The sequence below is a fragment of the Achroia grisella genome, unplaced genomic scaffold (assembly GCF_030625045.1).
Source record: "Achroia grisella isolate CSIRO2021 unplaced genomic scaffold, CSIRO_AGI_Agris_v1 utg853, whole genome shotgun sequence".
Lineage (NCBI taxonomy): Eukaryota > Metazoa > Arthropoda > Insecta > Lepidoptera > Pyralidae > Achroia > Achroia grisella.
The window spans coordinates 1,272,564-1,297,522 of record NW_026713043.1 but is presented as its reverse complement, the minus strand read 5'-3'; the positions used below and the strand labels follow the sequence as shown (position 1 = coordinate 1,297,522).

Genomic DNA, 24,959 nt, shown 5'->3' with positions numbered 1-24,959 from the left:
CACACAATGTTATACAGCTCTTATAGTACCGAGACTAAGCAGAACTTGTGTTATGAGTACTAGACAACTGATATAAATACATACATAATATATATAGAAAACACCCAAAACGATATGAACAATTCTTTTTCTTCCGTTTCAATGGCAATTATATGTACATTTCCCAGAATATAGCGACGACTTTTGCGCACTCTATCGCATTTTTTAGATCTTCTTCTGTGCAGGATGATAGGCACAAAGGACAGGACAATAGATGGACCATTGTCTGGGATGGTGCTCCGCAGTCGCAAGCTTCCCTTGATGCGACACCCTATTTTACCAAGTTGTACCTACAGCGAGCCATCTGGGTTCATACGAACAATCGTACTCATGAATACAAATGTTTGTACCATGCGAGGAATCAAACCCGCAACTATCGGAAGTACAGCGGTGCCCTATACCGCTAAACCACCGAGGCCGTTCGATATATGACATAGACAAGACGAACTGTCCTCTATATATCTCTCTTTGTGTATTGTAATAATTGTCTAGTGTCTGAAATAAATGCAAATTATAAATTTTATCTCGTCTCCTCAATGAATCCATTAGAAAGGCTACAGTAACTGGTTACCATTAGATGGACCATTTGTTTGATTGCCACCATAATAATAATAATAATTAATCGACAATTAACACAGCGCCTAATCCCACGGTAAGCAGAGCTTATGTTATGCATATGCAAAAAAAAATATATTTTATATATTATTTATATCAATAAATACTGAATTTTTTTGCAAATACATACAAATGTTTGTAACGTACGAAGATTCGAACTCGAGACCATCGGGAGTAAAGCGGTATGCTAAACCGACGGACCACCGAGGCCGGCTTGTATAAAAAAAATCTGAATCTGAAGTGTTACAATAAATGAATATATAGGAATAGCTAATCAATAAACAAAGTCACCAACTTTTGAACAGCAAAAACTGCCAATAGTCCTCGGTAGCAAGTGCTGAGAAGGGTACAAAAACTTTCATCATATTAAAACAGGTTTTTTTATCATTCTAGATAGGCACATCGTGATCTCGACTGACTTAAAAAAAGAAGTTTCTAAAGATTGTATTACAAACTTTTCATACAAGGAATAAAAAAAAATTAAATATTCCTAGTTTTCTTCTAAAAAAAGTAAGTCCATCTTTCATGGGACATTGTATACGTTTTTACAATAAATTGCCAGATAATGTTTTATATTTAAATGAAGGGAAATTTAAGATACATGTAAAAATACACTTTGCTCTAAATCTTATTATAAAATAAACGACTACTTGAATGACTGCAATGCGTGGTCTTAATTACAATTTTAACTTTTGTTATGGGACATATAACTTTCCCATTGGCTTAATTATCAATGTATTAAACATCAAATAAACTTATTAATAACATGTTGTAATATAAATATTGTAATGGGGAAAAATGTGATTGATACAACCTATGCTGTAAATACTATAAATGACGTTGTGCAATAAGTTGAAACAGTCATGCTCGCTATAAAGTTCAAACATGTGGCGTGGTGGGTCAGGTTGATGTGCTCCTTCAATATGGTTGAGTGCAATGATGGCTGGCTCATCCGTCATACTCGTAAAAGGGTGTTGCTTGAGGGGACAGGTCTGTTTAGGTTACGAACACTAATTAGATTATTTGCTTTTGCAATGACATCTGTTGGTGGTCACTCTATTCTCCCAAATATGAATTTAAAAATGAATCTGTATTATTGTATAACATTTATTTGAAAAGAATACGAGCTGAGTTTTATGTCAGTTCTTCTCATCTCGAAATCATTCCGAACCGACGGTAGATTTGACATATCATAAGAGTCTGTAATAGACCTACATGAATAAAGATATTTATGTCTGTTCACTTTAAATAAAAAAATAGCTCTCTCTAAAAGAGTAGCAATATTGAATTAAATATTTTCTCTTAAAAAATATTTAATGTAGGTTATATATAGACAAAGTAAATGAACGTGACTTTATTATACATATAATATTATCATAAAACCTCATATCGTTCAAAGAACGACAGGAATTATATGATATTTTTCCTTTGTACAGATTACGTAAATATCAAATATACATAAATTATATAAGGTTGTTTGTTAGTCAACAACTAATGACCGCTTCCATTAGCCTGTCCGTCCGTCAATTGGGTTACTGATGTAAAAAAACATCTATATATAAAAGATAATTTATTTACTTAATTTTATAAGGCTTTTATATAACTTGGAATGGCAAACATACTGGTCGTATTAAGAAGGAAATTGGTCTTTACGTATGCTATTCATATAAATAGCTTACAAGATATCACTTTGTTTGTTCCACGGACAGTTTGATGGCGATTTTGACGGCCTCGATGGTCTAGCACACAACTTTACTTCCGATGGTCGCACGTTCTATTCCTCGTACGGTGCATACATTTGTATTCATGAGTATGATTGTTTGTATCAGTCTGGGTGTTTTCTATCTGTATAATATGTATACATTTACAAAAAATATATATCTAAGTATTTCTATCAATTGTCTGGCACCTATAACACAAGCTTGTTGATTGATTTGCTACTTACTCTTTTGGTTTTGATGGAGTGGTATATATTCATATAATAATAATAATAAATTTATTTCATTATAATAGATGTTTTACAATATATATATATATATATATATAATATATATATAAGAAATTATAATGCTGAATAAGATTATTTAATAGAAAACAACAATTCACGAACTATTTGAAGGAGTATTAAGGGAAGTGGATGAATTTATAATATCTTGAGGCTAGTGTATAAGGATGTCGGAATGACACCTGTAGATAAGATAACAATTGGGAGAGTTTGCAACAATTGCGCTGCTTCTGCCTGTAATTGTAATTTAATTTCTATTGCCAAATATTACATTCAGCAATTTTTTTATGTATGTATGGCTGTATACGTACATAAATATATTGTATAGGCAACTTAAATATGTCACTTGGTTGTCTCAGATAAATTAAATTAGAAAAACGTTTGCTTTGTTATTTTATGTGATTATATATATGATTATTATTATTATAACCATGTACGTACCAGCATGTGTGATGGCTGCAGTACTCGGGTCGTAGATCTCATCATCCACGGCGACCACAGCGTACTCCCCGTTCTTGAGGAGTCCTCGCCGCTGGAGCAAGTTCACGAAGTCTACCAGAGCGATATGTTCACCAAGGAACACGTACACTGTTAGAAAAAAAAATCTGAATAAACCACCCATAATGCAAATGTTATATTATGACGACCTCAGTGGTCTAGCGGTTTAGCATACTGCCTTATTTTCCATGGTCACGGATTCGTTCCTCGCACGACGCAATTTGTATTTATGCACTTTTCAATAGCCATACTTATTTTTTTTATCAACCACTTATTACGAAAGCATCTGCATTTGCCCCTATTTTTATCCGATATAGCTGTTAAGGCGAAGGCCAGCTAGAGCCAACGGCTTTAGGGAAAAATTGTGGCAATCCTTACAAACAATGCCACCACTCAAGGAACAGGCCGACCAATCCGGGGCACTCGCGGCCGCCCGCCCGCACTCTATTATATATTTATATATGGTATATGTGAACTGTACCAATAGGATAAGTAATATGTTCCTTGCAGTTAGATAAGACACATGCAATTTGGTCGACATAAAGTTGACCGTTCGGTTTTGGTATTTTACAAAATAAAACAGCTTTCCATAAGAGAGCCTTACTCTCTCACTCTACTCAACACACGCCATACAAACCCTATCTTCACGCCTATATCTGACACCCATATAGTATTATTATAAATATTACAATCGTCATCTCTTTCCTTAAACAATATAATAATATATTTGTGATGATCATGAAGTCTAGTGATGATTAATCTGTGTACATTAGAAGGATTGTCATTTTCTTACACTTTGCTTTTATCATCGCATTACGAACATTAATATATCCGGAATAATATTAGTATCTTTCATCCAGGATAAATGTTACTTTTATCGTAAATATTGTTACACTATCTCCCCTAACATAATGTTGGGATAAACATTAAATTCTCCAATAACTTATCTGACGATACATTATATAGGCCATTTACTGAACAAAGACTGTGCTGGTGCTCCCTAAACGATCGCAGAGTACAAACGATATGCTTTTGTTGATAGTATATTATCATAGATATAGTGTTATTACTGATACCACAGATAATATAATATTACATACTGATACTAACATCGCATACAGCTATAACGCGCTCGTCATCCTACTGCGGCTGCGCGCCGTGCAATATTGTGCATCTGTGGCGCATAACGTTTGCGCGGGAAAATAAAGACAACAAAATGGCTTCTTCTACAGACGTACTGATTATTTGTTGTGCTCTTCATTGTTATTTTATACTATTTATGTCTGCAATTACTTTTATAATAATAATAAACTCAAGACAATTCACACAGCGCCATCTAGACCCAAGTTAAGCTAGCTAAAGCTTGTATTATGGGTACAAGATAACTAATATTAACGAAAAAAAAATCATCTATGTATTTGACATAGATAATTTTTTTTTTCGTAAATACATATTATACATAGAAAATACCCAGACCGAATCAAACAATCATAGAATAGAATAGAATAGAATAGAAAATCATTTATTCAAATAAACTTACATTGAAGCACTTTTGAATAGTCATAACATTTTTTTTTTACTTATGAATACACATGTTTGTGCCGTGCGAGGAATCGAACCCGCGACCATCGGACGTAAAGCGGTGTGAAGACCGCTAGGCCACCGAGGCCGTCAATATATAATAATATACCTATATACACAACAAACCTGAATTTAAATACAAGCCCTAAGAACATATCTAACATATAGAATACAATAGATGTCGCAACTACTTCAATTGAGCAAGCGGCTGAAGGCCAACTCTCGCTTGACAGATACGACTTTAGTCTGAGGGCACCTTAGGTGCACCGTTAGCTAGGAACCTCGGCTCTGGCCGTCGTAATTTCGATTCCCGTTTGAATTGGATAGACAATCGATCGGAGGGGCCCCAATTCGTGCGTGAAAGAGCGTATGTGTAAGGGCAACAAGCAACAAAATACGTTGTCATTTTCAAATAATAGATGAGGGTATATAGTCAAGGTGTCTTAACACTATACATGATGTTTCAATTCATATTCAATATTCAATATGCTATGCATAATATTGTACAAGTTGATACAAAAGGACACATTAGAATTAGTTAGTTATTAATAAATATATCCATATTGATATTATAAATACGAAAGTGTATTAATTTGTTTGTCACATTTTTATGACTAAAGTCCAGAATGTGTATTATTGAAAACTATCTCATTGTATATACTGGTGAATCAAAATCAGAAGATTATACAAATACTTTCAAATATGTGACCAAATAAAGTTATTAGTATATTACTATCATTAATCTGCATTCTGCATCTGCAGAGCATTAATCTGAGAATGGGCGGTAGGCTCGCTCTTTGCCATATTAGATTTAAATATACCGAACTGTGTGTATCTGCAATATTAGGCTCACCTCGAAGTCAACAATGATACTGCCTCTAACTACTAAAATATAATATATTATACTTCTAGCATAAAAGTCGTGTAATATGTTTGTTCATATACTCGTATATAGAGGTCAAAATAGTCATTACGTTTTTTGAAAATTTCTAATTTTTCATTCTATAAGAAACTTCACCGATAACAAACAAAACAATATAAATTAATTCGGGTCAGTAGCTTTCATGTTCTGACGTAACTGAGAGAAATAGAGACCGATTTATATATATTGATATAAATGCTGATTGTAGTTTTATTAGTAGTACGAAATTAACACAAAAAATCATATCATGACTGTAGTATATGTGAAAAAGAGAAGGAAGTATTATGTCATCTCTAGCACACACTGCTGGCATCATGTGGGCTGTGAACGGCGAGAAATAAGAGCGGTGTATTTCTGACAATAATAATAATTGGAACAATACAATATTTATTTACATGTAAATAAATATTTCACAACAATCTGCATTTCAACCTGTTTAATACGCTGTTTAAAGTATTAGTTGAGAGTATAATTTATTATTGAAATTGCACGATTGTAAACGCAATGTAGTCAACCGGTCGTCCCTAATGCAATTACTTTTCCTTCACCCTTATAAATCTGCTTACACAATCGCACGACAATCATTCTGTCGGCACACTTGAATGATCGGAACAGGATTTTATATTTCCACTACATTTTCCTTGATACCATATTTACGCAATATCTTTTCAGTTACCCTTGTATATAATCGCATTATTTGCATGCTCTACTCGTATGCATGCTCCACACCAACAATACCATTTCTTTACATATAATATCTATCATGGTAAACTGCACATATTTTTGCTAACATATGTTGTCATTTGCTGTTACATATGCACTTTTATGTGAATAGTTTTATAATAAGACGAGGCTCGGTATCATTCTGTAAGTTTAATAAGCTTCTCATGTTGGTTGATACATGGACAGAATTTATTTCTTTTTTTTCTCTTTATTTTGGCAACAGACAGTCGTTATATAAATATAGGTATAATTGGACAGAGAAATTTGTTTCGACAATACACCTTTCTGTAATAGCCCACCAAGCTACTTGGTGGCAGTATTAAGTGAGATAAAGTTACTTTACAAAAACTCACAGACAGACGGCCTCCTGATGACAAACCCATAACCGTCACCTATATACATGAACAGCACTATGAACATATTACCATGACACTTGTGGCATCTCATGTGGTGCTATTCCAGAGCACTAAAACGTCATGCCTCTTGCATTGACCATATAGACTAAATTTAGAATAGAATAGGAATAATATATATTTTAATAAACGAATTTAAGCACTTTTGAATAGTCATTTAGGTTAGGTTTTTTATTCTACAACTCATTGGGAACGAAGACTCATCAGAAGAAGAATGAGTAAGAAACTAATGAGCAAACAAAATTACCAGTTATATAAAAATAATTGAATGTATATATTATGTATAATACAGATGAAATAGATCTTTACTAGTATTACAAACGTGAAAAGTACTAAACTCACTAACTTTTGTAATACTATAGATAGATAGATGGATAGATGGATGTTTGTTACACTTTTACGCAAAAACTGCTGACCGAATTTTGAAGTCACTTTACAATAATATATCTTATACATCAGTATAACACATAGGCTATAAATTTTATGCAGGTGAAACCGCGGGTATAGCTAGTATCATCATAAATGGAAGTTCCAGGAATTCCAATGGAATCGAAATCGGTTGATCGACCCACTGAGAGAGATAACCAGTAATGTTTGCTCCCGAGGGTCTTCAATATCGTAATGGTTCAATTATAACACATTCCAACACCACTAAATATATAACATGCGGTAATATAGTACCAGAATATTTGCTGTCTCGTCCTAGTCTCGGTAACTTTGTTAATTTACGAAATTTATATAGAAATTTCACACACGTCAGTTGTGAAATTATTGGAGAATTTATTGAATTGACACTAATATATAGTATCATTGATTAAATATAAATCAACTACGTATTCACGCAACACTATTGCATAATGATGGCCTCGGTTATTTAACAGTTTAACACACTGATTTACATCTGATGGCCACAGGTTCGATTACCCACAGGACGCGTATGAGTCGATAATAATAATAATAATAATATCTCAGGACAATTTACACAACGCCATCTAGTCCCAAGCTAAGCATAGCTTGTGTTATGGGTACTAGACAACTCAGATAATTATGTGGATATTTTTTTTTTGTAAATAAATAAATATTATACATAGATCATACCCAGACCGATCAATCATACTCATGAATACAAATGTTTGTACCGTGCGAGTTATTGAATCCGCGACCATTGGATAGTAAACCGGTATGCTACACCACTACATACACCACCGAGGCTGTCAATAGAGACTAGATATTTTCTAAGTAAATTTGAGTTTATATTTGAGTATTTTTATAAGATATCTAGTACCCATAACATAAGTTCTGCTTTCTGCTTAGTTTGGGACTATATGTCTATTTTTTATTACTCTAATGCTGTTGGCCGCAGCTGGCCTTTACAGCTTCACCGGACGTTAGAGCGCGAGTGCAGATGGCACTCCAAACCAGCGGAAGAACTTATGTAGCGGCTGACTGCCAACTCTCGCCTGACAGATACAACTTTAGACTGAGGGCCCCGCTAGGGCGTCGAAGCTCGGCTCCGGCCGTTGAATTTCAATTCCTATTTGAACTGAACGGGGGATCGATCGGAGGGCACTAGATGATGATGTCCAAGGTTATTATTATTATATAATAGAAGTATTGAGAGCATCATAGCCATGTGGTAGAGTTTAAATCTTATCAACACCCACAAAAGACATTATGGGTCTATTGACATTTCTGACTAATTATTCGGTAAAGAATACATTGATATGAAATAAAAAATTAAACCCGAGATGGCGGTGGGTGCGAAAACCAATGAAAAGTGGTCATTTCATGTGTTAGTTTTTATGCCATTACAGCATCGACAGCTGACCGTGACCCTGACTACTCCATCTGGGTAGTCGTGAAGGTATGCTTGTTTTTTTTTAATATTTTATCTATACATTTATACATATAAAAAAAATTGGAGTATCTGTTTGTAATAATGAAATAAGTGGCTTTTACTTATGCATATGAATATAAATACGGGACATACACAATTTTTTTTTTTTTTCAATTTCCGGCTGTCTGTCTGTCTGTCTGTTTGTTCCGGCTAATTTCTGAAATGGCTGGACCGATTTTGATTTTTTGCAGGTAGCTGATGTAATAAGGAGTAACTTAGGCTACTTTAGGACGAAGTCGCGAGAACAGATAGTATTTCTATAAAACAAGGACTATCATTACAAAAAGTTTTCATAACTCCTTTGTCTTGTAGGAGGTGGTCTTGCAGAGCACTTCGGAACAAAATGGAAACTTTACAAAAAAAGTGTACGAACCGTATTTTCGATTCCCTTTTGAATTGAACGGGTGATCGATCGGAGGGAGGACTTGGCAGCGGTAGTTACGTCAGATATAAATTTTATTTTTTAAAGACGCCACATGATGTACGTTCTAATTATATAGTCAAAACAATATACAATAGTTTTTCTTGACAATCTCTATAAATCTTAATCTATGGAACGCGTCGCTTACCAATTCAGTATTAGGTACACACCAACAAACAACCGACCTAATGTCTAGACATTGCCTGCACAAAAACGCCTGTCTAACCTATTTCAGCCGCCAAGCAACTTGCTTTGTAAGATGTATTTTGTTTAGGGATGCCAACTGTGCCTGGATCCAGAGAGAACGAACCGAAAGAACCAGTATGAGATTTTTGGTCTTCAGTACAAGTACACTCATACTTGTACAAATTTATATAAAACTACCTATATAGCTACCCACCCTGGCTTCGCACGGGTGTACAAGTATTATACATATAAATCTTCCTTTTGAATCACTCTATCTATTTAAAATACCGCTTCAAAATCCGTTGCGTAGTTTTAAAGATTTAAGTATATATATGGACAGACAGCGACAGCGACTTTGTTTTATACTACATATGTGATGAATAATGATTTTGACCTGATGTACGAGGTTAGAGTTACTTTATTTATATTTTTTTTACAGAAAATAGTAAAAATTAATAATTATATGAACCGATATAAAAAGCGATCTTAGGACGCTAAGCAATCTCTTCAGTCTATCTTTGTGTAGAATAAGTAACAAAAAGATAAGGAAAGTTTGTAAGATTTTCAACTATATATTACAAGGATAATTGTTTTAAGATTTACAACCCTTTTTTTTCTTGGGGAAATCCGTCATGGAGACCCGCCCGCTCCAGGGGTAACGAGCGGGTACTGCCGGACTCGTACCGGCTAAAACCCCAAGGTGCACCTCTATCGCCGCATCTCAGTAGACGGGTCACTACTCTTCTTCAGGAGAAGTAGCGCGGGTAGACGCGCGCACCCTCTCAAGGCTGCGATGTAAGATTTACAACCCTAGTTTTAGTTTCTGTTGAGATATTTTGCTGATGAAATTACAGTATACGCAGGAATCTTAGAACATTTTGGTCTCCTAGTGAACTATGATGACGTGATATCTATGATGCTGATCATGTAAGACAACGGTTGCCATACATAAATGAAGATATTTTGATAAGATTTGATTTAAAAATTGGTAGCAATGGCGTCACAGAATCGCCACTGGATCACTTATCGTAACGTAACAAAATGTGGTCATCCACTCACATTTTATTGAGGTTACAGACATGCTAACACTTTACGACACAAAGAAATATCGGGTCACTCCCTTGACATGTGTCTACAAAAATCTGTGACCGCAGAGAGCGTAAGATGATAAGTTCTTTTTATGATTACAATTGAAATGTTCAATCATTCATTCGGATCATAGATAATTTGTCTGTAATGATAAATCTAGCCAATATTGGCATCTCGATCATAAAGTTCTGAAATTTTATTTAAAAGATAGGAATAATTTCATTTCTGAAGGCTATAAATGTTGGTCTCGATATTTTAGGACAATAATTAAAATTATGGTAAAAGTAAAAAAGTTGTTTAGTATAGAAATTATCTACTATATATTTAAATAAACTTCTAAATGAATCTAGATCCACGAAAATGTCCATTGTATACTATAAATTAAAATTCATTTCGACATCAAATACATAAAAGTCACAGCTCTATTAAAGTATTATCGAAAACAATTACCCAAGTCTCTTTAAAATAAAGATGGCTTACTAAAATAATTATAATGTAGTTTGCAGTCCTTTACTTGACAGTTTTTCAATTTACTAGGAATAATGTCTGAACTTAGATAACTCACTAAGTGTAAAGTTGATTAATAGTTAAAAAAGATTTCACGATATCACCGAATATTAGATTTTTTATAAAATTGTAACTACATATAAGCTGATGGCCCACATGTTGCAAAGTTTTAACTATAGTCTATCACGGTTTTCCAATTAGTGGTACGCGTACCCCCAGGGGTACGTGAAGTTGCATCAAGGGGTACAGGCTATCAGTATATATCTGACCCGCCGTGCGCTACCCCGCGCCTGCCGAATCTCGTCATTCGGCTGTCCCCGTCACCCGTTCTTGCTTCCCACCAGTTCAGCTTTTGTCGTCATCCTTATCCTTACTAATATTATAAATGCGAAAGTAACTCTGTCTGTCTCACTTTCACGCCAAAACTACTGAACCGATTTGAATGAAATTTGGTACACATATAGTCTAGAATCTGAGAAAGGACATAGGCTACTTTTTACTCCGAAAAAAGGGTTGTAAGGGGTTGAAAGGGGAGATGAAAGGTTATATGGAAATATCCACAATTTGCGCGGACGAAGTCGCGGTCACATCTAGTTTATAATATTAGTGTGATTGCTACAATAAGGGGTACGCAAGGTTTGAGGTCTTTTTTGAAGTGGTAATCAGCAAAAACTAATTGGGTACCACTGGTCTATTAACATGATCAACACCATGGATATAATGCAATAGAGTGTAAGCCGCACCGTTACTCTAGAGAATTAAGTTGTTATACCTCAGTAACCAGAAAATTAACTGTTATATATCACACACCGGAAAACAGAATACAAGTAAGCGGCTTAGTAGAATTAGGTGAGATAAAGCTTTCCACGCAGACGACTTTACACAGTTTTTCGCTTGTAAATGTTGTAGGTTTTTCTTAATGGACGATAATAAATTTGTACCCCCCTGCGCTAATGATATACAATAGCAGAGCCCCAGTACAGAATAATAAAGTGAATATGAGCCCGGTAAGGTTCCCCAGTAATTAGCCACAATGAAGAAATAGAAATAGAAGTATATAAAAATAAAAGTTATTAAAGTATTTCTTTTTATGTACTACGATAGTGGTAAATGGTTGCCGTCGCCTGTGGACGCCTGACACCAGGGATGTCACGTGCGAGTTGCCGACCCTTATGAAACGTATACCCTTCTTGTAAAACCCCATTCTGTAGTCTCGTGAGAAAACCTCGGCAGGTAGTTCATTCCACAATCTAAGTGTACGTGGGAGAAGACATTAAAAAATCTTGAAACTTAACATATATGAAAAAAATATTCTATTTTACAAATTTAGTGGAATGTAATATATAAATGCTTCTCAATACATTTATGAAAATATCATCTATACCCGGAAAAATATAGACAGTTTCAAAAGAGTTAGTGATTGCACCAATAAAAGCTTACGTAACAATAACAAACTGATTTTACCTAAATGTCGTATGGCTAAAGTCAGTAATTCGTTTTATGGAAATTGCGTAAGGTTTTACAATAAAATACCAGAGTCTGTTATAAATCTGCCAGAAAAAAGATTTAAATGTCAAATAAAACAGTTCCTTTGCAAAAAAGCTTACTATAAAATTGAAGAATTCGTTAACGATAATAATGTTTTTATAGAAAGAAAGAAAGAAGAAAGAAAAATATTTTATTCAGTGCAATATAGAAAAACTTTAAATCCATAGCACAGACAATATTATCTAATTACACTAATAATGAGTGCGTAGCGATTTCTATGTTGATTATCGCATGCCTCTTACTTGTTATACTGTAATTATTTATATAAAAAAAAACATCTATTAAAAAGAGCAACACACAAGTTTCTTGCTCGTTCTTCTTGTGATGAATCTGCATTCCGAATGAGTGGTAGAATCAAAATATGACTATTCAAAAGTGCTTGTAATGAGTTTATTTGAATAAAGATTATTTCTATTTCTATTTCTAAATATTTTAAAAGCCGAATATCATATTTTGTATGTGCAAAATGTTGCCTAAATAATATATATGTAGCTATTTAGTAAATAAGAGAGATCTACGTGCCTGCAGACAATCCCCGAAAGAAGTTTTGCAGGACAATGATAGGAAATTTGGAAAAAGAAATATTTTTATCTATCTAACAAGTAATCTGTCTGTATGTATGTAGTACTAAGTTTTTTATTATATTAAGTTTATTTACTTAATATAATAAAAAACTTAGTACTTACAAATTGATTCTCAGATCATTATGTATTTATTGACGACCTCGGTGGTCTAGCGGTCTCGCACACCGCTTTACGTCCGATGGTCGCGGGTTCGATTCCTCGCACGGCACAAACATTTGTATTCATGAGTATGATTGTTTGTATCGGTCTGGGTATTTTCTATGTATAATATGTATGTATTTACGAAAAAAAAATTATCTATGTATTTGTATCAGTTGTCTAGGACCCATAACACAAGCTTTAGCTAGCTTAACTTGGGTCTACATGGCGCTGTGTGAATTGTCCTGAGATTATTATTATTATTATTATTTATATATAATATTTATATGTTTATGTTTTTTTTATAGAAAATATTTTGCTTTATCTTTTTTTACATTTCTCATTTATATTACCAACCAACCAATCTTTCTCTGCACTAATGGTTGACAGGTAGATAACGACGCAAGGTGTTAACTCCGCCGTATGTACACATTGTTTTTGTGCATTAAACTTAAATAAATAAATATTTTTTTTTACCACTCACTAGAAACAGTGATGAGTCTATCATCACAAGAAGAATTAGCAAGAAACTTCCGTGTTATTCTGTAGACGTACTAATTCCTGACCTAACTGGCTTACGTAACTGTAATTCTCAGTACAATAAAATTAAACCTTTTTTCCAGTCCGGGCTACTTCGGCCTATCAGATGTGTTAGGCCGTAATCTTCAAACATCTATTGTGCTCGCCCGATTTTATAGGCGAGGAATTTTATGGTGCCGTTAACAGGGATAGTTTTACCTCGGGATTGTACTTTGTGAATTAGATTTTGTGACGCTTTGTTATCTACTTGGAATTAAAGGTCGTTTAAAGATAGAATTTGATGTCAGCATGTTCATATAAAAATTTACTGTCCAATAAAACGTCTTTTTATAATCAATTAATTAAATATGATTATTTAAAAGTGCTTATATTAAGTTTATTTGAATAAACATTATTTTTATTTCTATTTCCATTAAGTGTTTTAATTTTCAAATTTACGAGAAATTTGAAAATTAAGAGACTCAAATGGAGATGGCACATAATAAGAGAATTTTATAAATAGACTAGAAAAGGACAAGACGGTATCCCAAGGAAGCTAAAAGAAAAAGAGGCAGACCCCACACAAGATGGGAAGCTGCTATCAGGGAAATGGGTCAGAGTGACTTAAGAAAGAGGAAAATGGAAATGATTGGAGCAGATATTAGAGCATACAGATCTACAAAAAGTAAATAATATGAATTATAATAGTATAATCTAAGCTGATCTGAATAAACGTTATAATAATAATAATTAATATGTGTTTCCTGATAGTACAAGTACAATAGAAACGTATTAACTAAACAGATGAAGCTGTTCTAAAACTCGCGCTTATATATTGCAGAATATATCTATTTCATATTAATTAGTCATTATAACAGTGCCGAGGTACGTGCGTGTTTACTTTGCCCTATAACTTCATGCCTCAAGTTAATGTTTGTCAAAGAGGCAACTTTTAATGAATGCAAACTTTGAATTTTATGCATAACCTCATAAAGTAAATTTTGAAGACAAAATGGGAAGGAAGCTCCTCGAATTTACCGGTATGCCATCCGTTTTCAACGCTTCCGTGAATTTTTTTACAAGCCCATTTTAATACGCATATATGGTCTAGTATAGTACCATACATACTCTGCACAGTTTATACGTACAATTAAGACAATACACGGGATCTTATCATGTTTTATTCATTTTTAGTGGATTCCTGACATTTCGGTGGTTTCAACCATCAAATATTTCGACAATTTGAGAACAGTAAGATCTCGTGATTTGTCCTGGTTATACGTAAAAATAATTACCGTATCAATTTTAAAACAGTATCTTTACAATTTGTCCATACTACCTATTGGATATTTTAACTTAATTAATATAAACTACATTTAATTTATGGACAGGGCTGATTCATGCTCCAAAAAAGAACAGTTAGACCAATCTTTCGAAGCAACAGGAATGGAATTGTGATTATTTTGGACAATTGGGTGAGTATTCTTTCTGATCCATCTCTCTATATTCTGGTAATATTTGAAACAATTCGCTAAACACATAAATATATATAAAACTAATGAAGAGAGACAACAAGGAGACAACATTTTGTGAACCAGTTGTCATCTACACTGAAGCTAGGCGAAACATAATTTCCATAACAATATGTCGCATTTTAGAAACATTTATATTCATGAGTATAATAGTTTGTATGTTTGTATTGATGTATCGTATATTATTCGATATATTATATCGTATATATTATATTTTCATAAATCAAAATTTGTACAAAAATACTTGTATCTATAGTATAAGTTCTGCTTAGTTACGCACCAGATGGCGTTGTGTAAATTGTCCTTGTTTAAATATTATTATATGAATGAATGATATTTTAAAACGATCTTATTGTAACGACTAATTTTATAAATGATTTCACTTCCTCTCTTTAAAAGTACAGTACCGATGCTCCTTGTTTCGCGCGACTCAGTATAATGTAAATGGGATTTAATTATGATAATGAAGATAACGTCTTTAAGTAAATAATGTAATAAAAACCCGAGCACGAGTTAGCGAGTACAACTCGCTCTTGACCATTCAAGGGACTTAAAACGTCTGGTCGACTTTAAGATTGCTAAAATATTCAGAGAGAATAATAACAACAAGTGGCCCACTACATAACTTTGTTAGTTATACATTTATACAATAATCTCAGGATAATTCACACAACATTTCTAGTCCCAAGTTAAGCTAGCTAAATCTTATGTTATCGGTACTAGATAACTGATATAAATATGTACATATTGTACTCCCAGAATGATACAAACAATTATAATCATGAATACAAACGTTTGGGCAGTGCGAGAAATCAAACCCGCGGCCATCGGAACTAAGGCGGTGTGCTAAACTGCTAGACCTCCGGGGCAGTCATATGTATAATAGTGACAATTTTTTTAAATTTTTATTTGAATTAAAAAAAAATCGTTTTTAGAAGCAATATCACGTGGGATCAATTAATTATTAGTAATATATTACATTGCTAGCAAGTTACTATCCTGTAGAAAAATAAAAATATTTATATGCAAATAGTAACACGGATTATATTTCATTCGAGCAGTACCGCGAAATAGAGTTAATAATAAAAAACTCACCTCTCGTCTTGTCGTATGTCTGATCAACGATCCGCTCCATTTCAGAGATATGGAGGGGCTAATAATAAAAAACTCACCTCTCGTCTTGTTGTATGTCTAGTCAACGATCCGCTCCATTTCAGAGATATGGAGGGGCTAATAATAAAAAACTCACCTCTCGTCTTGTTGTATGTCTAGTCAACGATCCGCTCCATTTCAGAGATATGGAGGGGCTAATAATAAAAAACTCACCTCTCGTCTTGTCGTATGTCTGGTCAACGATTCGCTCCATTTCAGAGATATGGAGGGGCTAATAATAAAAAACTCACCTCTCGTCTCGTTGTATGTCTAGTCAACGATCCGCTCCATTTCAGAGATATGGAGGGGCTAATAATAAAAAACTCACCTCTCGTCTTGTCGTATGTCTGATCAACGATCCGCTCCATTTCAGAGATATGGAGGGGCTAATAATAAAAAACTCACCTCTCGTCTTGTCGTATGTCTGGTCAACGATCCGCTCCATTTCAGAGATATGGAGGGGCTAATAATAAAAAACTCACCTCTCGTCTTGTCGTATGTCTGATCAACGATCCGCTCCATTTCAGAGATATGGAGGGGCTAATAATAAAAAACTCACCTCTCGTCTTGTCGTATGTCTGGTCAACGATTCGCTCCATTTCAGAGATATGGAGGGGCTAATAATAAAAAACTCACCTCTCGTCTTGTCGTATGTCTGATCAACGATCCGCTCCATTTCAGAGATATGGAGGGGCTAATAATAAAAAACTCACCTCTCGTCTTGTCGTATGTCTGATCAACGATCCGCTCCATTTCAGAGATATGGAGGGGCTAATAATAAAAAACTCACCTCTCGTCTTGTCGTATGTCTGATCAACGATCCGCTCCATTTCAGAGATATGGAGAGGTATGTAGTCTGCGAAGCTATGCTCTGCAGTTACCGTCATACCATTCGATTGGGCCAGCTCCTATAATACAAAACGTACACATATAAATTATATTAATAATACTACAAAGCTTCATAAACTATCGCGGTGGTCTAGTGCTTTAGAACACAGCATTACTTCCGTAGATCGCGAGTTCGATTCCTCGAAAGTCTTCCTTCCTGTGTATTCATGAGTATGATTGTTTATATATGTCTCAGTGTTTTCTATATACATATATTAAGTATGTATCTACAAAATATATCACTGTAGTGCCCATAACACAAGCTATGCTTAGCTTAGAATTAGATCGCACTGAGTGAGTTGTCCTGAGATATTATTTTTTGTGTGAGTATATTAGTCTCACCTATTTCAGCAGCAGTTTCATTTGCTAAAGTGAGATGAGAACTAAACGCATGAGTGGGTCACATGAGAACGTGATGTGTGTTGTACTGCTCATGTATATAGGCAAGGGTTAACATTTACAATAACGTGGGCTACCAGTTTTAATATTGAAACTAGTGTATGGGATTTTAGACGTATTTATGAGTACTTTTTAGTGTTAAGGTCATCTACAGAGCGGGTCAACGCCGCCGGAGTCGCTGTAGAATCCTAACGCGACCTCACGACGCCAGCAATGGGGCTCTACCAGCTAAAAATCCATATGATTAGGTACTCCGTATCCCACACACCCACTCGTCAGCACTCTGACAGGAAGACGATCTATTTGAAGATTTTTACACAAAACAAAAAGGTGTCACTTATACTTTTTTGTTTATTTATTTACTTGTCCATAGATTATGAAATAATAAATGCCATAGAATATATAAATATTAGTTGTACATTTTATACTATAAAAGATTATTTATGTAACCTAAACATTCTATGTGAAAGGATTAGAATCCTGACACAAATATAGGGCTCCATGTTACACTCTGAATGTATCAAAGAGCTATATGCATGCTAAGTCGTCGACTTGGGTTTCCTTTGTTATCAACATTTTATTTATTTCTTTAGACATCTTCAATGCATATAATGGCATACTTAGTACCTAACAACGTTTTATATATATCAACAGAGAGTAAAAGTAGAGTAGTCATGTTCACTAAAATGTCTAGACATTGATGGCTGGCTCATCCGTCATACTCGTGAACGAGTGCTGCATGTAGGGACTGGTCTGCTCTTATCACTACGACTGATTTAATCTTATTGTGTTTTTATACTTGAGCCTAAATAAATTAGTGCTGGTTGGTAGTTTGTATTCACACGTTTCGACTTGTAAAATGTGAACTTACAAGGATTGTTTGAAAGAGCAACACACAAGTTTCTTGCTTATTCTTCTTGTGATGAGACAACTTTCCGAATAAGCGGTAGATTTAAAAAAAATTTTGACTATTCAAAAGTGCTTAAATTAAGTTTATTTGAATAAATGATTTTCTATTCTATTCTATTTTATTCTATTCTAAACAATGAGAAAGAACTACAGACAATAATTGACGGTGTAAAATATGTAGCTATAATAAATTTAGCATGTAGACGGCATAGTAAGGGAAACTATGGATAGGGGTGGATGAGTCGACAAGGTCAAACATTGTATTACTAGGTTGGGAGGAGTCACAATACTCCTGTAAAAATCATAAAGTCTAGGACTGCTTCAACCCTCTTACGAGGGTTAGATTTCGTGACATCCCATTTAGATCTTAGTATTAAAACACGAATTTGAACAATTAAAACTGTGATCAACTGTTTGTTGGGGGTAAAAATTACTGAAATTGCCATAATTTCATTTCTTTTGTTTTTATTATATATTTATTTCAGGTAACTAATGGCTTAAATTAAAAATACCTCATAGACTAACCTACATAATTATTATATTAATATTAATTATCTTTGTGGTCACGGCACTGACAACGGCAATCTGCCACGATAGCGCCGATATACCACACCCTTCGGCCAGTAGTCTTCCTACATTAATGTTGGTTGGACCCGGGCCATGAACGGATGACCCCTACGTTGCTTTCATACGTAATATACTTGTACAATTCTATATAAAAACAAAATTGTTACTGGCAGCCTATAAATATATGCGTTGCCATGTCAGTTAAACATAATAAAAAAAAAGAATTTTAAAAAAGAACAAATTTAATTCAAGAGATGTTATCGAGACATTGCATTTTTATAAATGTTTTTTCTTTTATTTCTTTATTTTTATTTAATAAAAATGTTTTTTAAATCTATCAATCAACAATTCCTCGTCAAACAAATAATATTACATAATACGACTGCGTAGTATGTTTGACATTTCGACTCTTGCTCGAAATAAACAGCTGCCCGATTAAGGAGTTAAACAATATTTTGTTTATTTTAATAGCTTTATAACTGAAGTATTTATAGGTATTATTAAAATGTCGGCCATCACGGCGTATAAGGCACCAATTTACGCGAAAGCACGTTCACGTAAACAAATGAACTTCTCATAATGTACTTGGTTGGGGCGCTTGCAGTAGATAGTGCTTATAGAATAGAATAGATGTAACCATTATTCAAACTTTAAGCGCTTTAAGCATTCATTTTTGCTATACTTATTTTTTATGAATACTTTTAGTAGCTAGTTTTTTTTTATATTTTAGTATAAACATCCTTACTTCCTTACTAATATTATAAGTGCGAAAGTAACTCTGTCTGTCTCGCTGTCACGCCAAAACCGATTTAAATAAAATTTGACACATAGGTAGTCTAGACCCAGAAAAAGGATATAGGCTACTTTTTAATGCGAATAAAGGGTTGTAAAGGTTGTAAAGGGTTGTAAGGGGAATTGTAGGGCTCTATGGAAGTATCGTCATTTTTAAAACTAGAATCATGAAACTTATTTATTAGGCTGTTCATTAAATGTAAATAAATATGACTAAGTAAAAAGTGTAAAAGTGTTACCCTTAAGGGGTTAAAAAATAGGGGATGAAAGTTTGTATAGAAAATCGTCATTTTAACGTCAAACTATAACGAGCAATCTATCATCTTTGCCTTTTTTGGGTTAGATTATTAAACATTTTTTCTATATTTGGCCAAGGTCACTACAACACGCGGACAAAGTCGCGGGCATAGCTAGTGCATTTATAAGTATGAATTATAACAATTTTCGGACCAACGTTTTGGGATTGTATTCTATTATTCTTACTTCCATACTAATATTATAAATGCATAAGTAATTCTGTCTATCTGTCTGGCTTTCACGCCCAACCTACTGAACCGATTTAAATGAAATTTGGTACACAGGCAGTCTAGATCCTGAGTAAATTATTCTAAAGTCATATATACTATATAATAAAAATATTTCAGGATAATTCACATAGCGCTATGTAGTCCCAAACCAAGCCGAGCTGTGTTATGTGTACTAGACAAAAGAAAAAATTCATACATTTTATTTGTATATATAATATATACATTATATATATATATTTTTTTCTGTATACATTATATATTATTGGTTTGGGCGTTTTCTATGTATTTAATATATACATAGAAAGCGCTCAAATCGTAACAAACAATCATGCTCATGAATACAAATATTTGTACCGTTCGAGGAATCGAAACCGCAATCACCGGAAGTAAGGTGGTGTGCGAAACTGCTAGACCACTAGGGGCTCTAAGATAATATGTACATAGGTCACAAAGTTATGGCTGGATATAAGTTACCTTCGCCAATAATTCAGAATACTCCATCTAACATTATAGTCGTAACAATTTTATTTTAACAAAATAGAGTATATAAATTCTTACCTATCGAATGTGCAAAGAAAGTTAGTAATTGTTTTTTTGCAAATGTCGACGGTTCTCTGTAAAATTCGAGAGTTTGCTCGCAGACTGCTTTATCGATCTTTGTCTCAATGGACTGAGAACACTCAGGTTTATTAGCTTAGCTTGCTATACAGTCGCAGGTTCGATTTCAATGTGTACATAGACATGAAAGAGCTTTTCTACCGCATATATCACGGGGAGTGTTCTGAGAAATTGTTCGGATTAATACCAGCTGTTGAGTTTCACCACCGTACCACCCGCCAGAAACTGCAATACCATCCTGATCACATGGATGAATGGCGGTCTTCCACAGTACGGTTTTCTAGAAACTTTTTGCCTCGCACAACCACATTGTGGAATCACCTTCCAGCAATGGTATTTCCGAACCGATACGATATTGAAACCTTCAAGAAAAGAGCTTATTCCTTTTTAAAAGGCCGACAACGTACTTGCAATTCCCCTGGTGTTGCGGGTGCTCATGGGCGGCGGTAATCACTTACCATCAGGTGAGACGCATGCTCGTTTGTCCCTTGTGTTATAAAAAAAAAAGAGTTTTGTTTAACTTGTCAAGTAGGAGTACTCTCTGCATGATCCAGCCTCCATGAGGAAGAGGTACCGTCGCTTAAACATACGATATAACCTAAGTAGTCATGCTCACTAATGTCCAGACATGTGGCGGCGTGGTGGTTTTAACTTCAAAATGTAAAGTTACAAAAAAATAATTAAAAAAGTAACACGACAGCTTTCTGAACGAGCGGTAGATTAATAAAAATAAGCGATGACTATTCAAAACTGGTTGAATGTAAATTAATTTGAATAAATCATTTTCTAGTCTATTCTATTCTATATGCATACTACGTATGTGGATGACGGTTCCCACTTATCACCAGATGGGCTGTCAATTCGTTTCCCATCCCAGGCACAGAAAAAATATTTGGAATTTGCTATCGATATCTACCTCAGTAAACATTGTCTTATTAGAATTATCACTGATTATTGTTATAAAAAAACGTATCACTACATATTAATCAATAACAATAATACAAGTGATTTCACAATAATAACGCAACAGGAAAAGATTCGACCAGAAATCCGGCACTAGTATGAATTACATGGCATTATATGAAGGATATATTTTTTGTATTCCAACCTTGTACAGTTTGGTAAGAAATATTGCTGGATTTTCTATCGTTATAACCAATGTGACCATATCTTTTTGTCAAATTGGGACTATAGAAAAAAGGATATAAATAACAACAGATTTTTATACAAAATAGTCCGAGTGGGTAACTCTAAAACGCCTATTTCAGCAACTTTCCTTGTAAAATTTAGATCAAGTATGAGATGAGGAAGTAGAGTTACGCAGGAGGGCCACCAAGGACATAGTAGTTGCTTTTGTGTTCTTGTTATTTTTAGTCCCTAGCGTTGAAGTCCTGTATTCATGTTTTTTACTTGCATAAACAAATAATAATCAAATTATGAAAAAAACGGGACTTTTTACTCCATCCGCGAACAGAGCCCATAAACGGGACTGTCCCAATGAAATCAGAATTTATGAACACATTAGTCACATCCGTTTTTTATATTATATACATACATTTTGTAAGAAGGAAACTTACTTTTTTTCTAAAAAAAAAAAACAATAAATGATCAACGTATGTAAAAAAGCGAGACTTTTTACTCCAACCACCAATAGAGTTTATAAACGGGACTGTCTCAATGAAATCAGAAAGTATGATCATATTAGTCACACCCGTTTTGTATATTATATACATATATTTTGTATGAAGAAAACTAATTTTTTTTCTAAAAAACAATAGATGATCGAAGTATGTAAAAAAGTGGGACTTTCTACTCCATCCGCGAATAGAGTTCATAAACGGGACTGTCTCAATGAAATCAGAATGTATGATCACATTAGTCACACCCGTTCTGTATATTATATACATACATTTTGTATGAAGGAAACTTATTTTTTTTTCTATACGCTATAACTGACATTGATGACAGAAACAAAGATAATGTCAGTCTGCTGTCTCATTAGGTGTGTATGAAATAGGCCTTTTTCTGTTCACTTTCCTCGGAGCTAACTTACCGATTTCTTTTTTTTTCTGTATAATTGAAATGACGAAGGACCGACGATCTGGTCAAGATCGATAGAAGACATCGGATGAGAGCAGCGTACGACCGTTCGTTGTGGAGATCTTTGAGCCTTTGTTCATCAGTGGACGTTTTCCGGGCTGAGATGATGATGATGATGATGGCGATGATGATAATGCTGATGATGGCGATGATGATGATGATGGCGATGATGATGATGATGATGATAATTGAAAAGTAAAACAAGGTGATAGCCAATCTGATGGGAGTGATAACCATTGTCAAAAGGGTATGGTTAGTGTTGGAGAGTATAGAGATATATACCACTCAAATTCAAAAACATGTAGAAAACTTTCGGCACCTTATAATTGATTTGACAGTAATATCATGTCAGATCAACCTCCTTTACCACGATGGACCGACTGGCCTGACTTCGTCCTCGACTGGTGCCCCGCCAGTGTATACCGTTAGCACAGCCTTAACATTTTAAACACCACATTAAAATATCTTATTTCTCACATAGGAATCGTCATTTTTTTATTGTTAATTACGTGTATTATTTTTTAATTATGTTTTTAGTGTACAATAATTTGAGGTAGACATTATTTAACCCTAGTTTTATTTAAAGTGCCCACGGATGATCTCCCGGTCCCAACGTGTAAATTTACTTTCGTTGCAGAGTGACCCACCGGTGAGCATGCGGTCTTTGAAGAGTTAAATACCATTTCATATAAATTCTTAAAAATTCTGTTCCGTTGCCTGTATATAGAACTTTTAATAATAATCTTCATTAGCTCATTTATTATTAGTATTATAATTTATATCTATAATCTAAATATATACATAATTAGGTAACTGATAATTGTTGCCTATTTATATAGTCACGAAAATAAGCAACAAACTTTAATTGCCTGTTATTTAGTTTACACAGCTTATTATTTATAGAGTTTATAAATAATACACCAATAAATAATTATATCTCATTTATAAAATACGGTCAGAGGCCGGGGAGTCTACCGGTTTAGCACACCGCTTTACAACCAAGGATCGCGGGTTCAATTCCTCGTATGATGCTAACTTTCTTATTCATGAGTAATGTGGTTGGTTGTGTGTGTCTGGGTGTTTTCTATATATATTATGTATGGATATAACGAAATATTATCATCATTGCCTTGTCTTTATCCCATAATTTGGGGTCAGCGCAGTATGTCATTCTCTTCCACTGCTCTCTATCGGTCGTCATATATGAACATACTCTTCTTTTCATATCATCTCTCACACAATCCACCCATCTTTTCTTAGGGCGTCCTTTCCCTTTATCCATATTATACACTTTCCATAAGACATGATCCTCGTTCCTCCGCATAACATGCCCATACCAGCTCAATTCGTTACCTCGCAACTTTTCTATAACCGGCGCAACTTTCAAACTTCCTCATATATACTCATTCCTTATTCTAACATTCGCATTTCCGCACATGCACACGCCTTTCGTCCATCCCCTTTACGGCCCAACATTCAGATCCATACAAAATGACAGGTCTTATGATAGCGATCTTATGATAGTCTTATAACGAAATATTAAGCAAACGAAATTGCAGCTAACATGCAGTAACAATAAGGATACACTCATAAACAAATTCAGTAAAAAAATCTTCTCTAAATTGCTTAAGAATAGAATTGAAAATCCTTTATATAAATTAATTTAATTTAAGCACTTTTGAATTATCCCTAGTTATCCTTCTTTTAATCTACCGCTCATTCGGAAAGCTGTCTCATCACAGAAAGAACGAGCAAGAAACTCGCGTGTTGCTCTTTTAAATAATCGTTGT

The 24,959-nt window shown here is 34.2% G+C and overlaps 1 protein-coding gene across 1 annotated transcript in view; it reads right to left on the bottom strand.

Annotated features, from left to right (window-relative positions):
• LOC131852471 (guanylate cyclase 32E-like) overlaps positions 1–24,959 on the bottom strand; it is a 153,081-nt gene that overhangs the window by 81,329 nt on the left and 46,793 nt on the right. Inside the window, exons 5-6 of the mRNA XM_059203136.1 lie at positions 17,160–17,277; positions 3,101–3,247 (exon numbers count right to left, since the gene is read on the bottom strand). Of these exons, the coding sequence (XP_059059119.1) occupies positions 3,101–3,247; positions 17,160–17,277 (265 nt within the window). The remainder of the gene's footprint in view (positions 1–3,100; positions 3,248–17,159; positions 17,278–24,959) is intronic.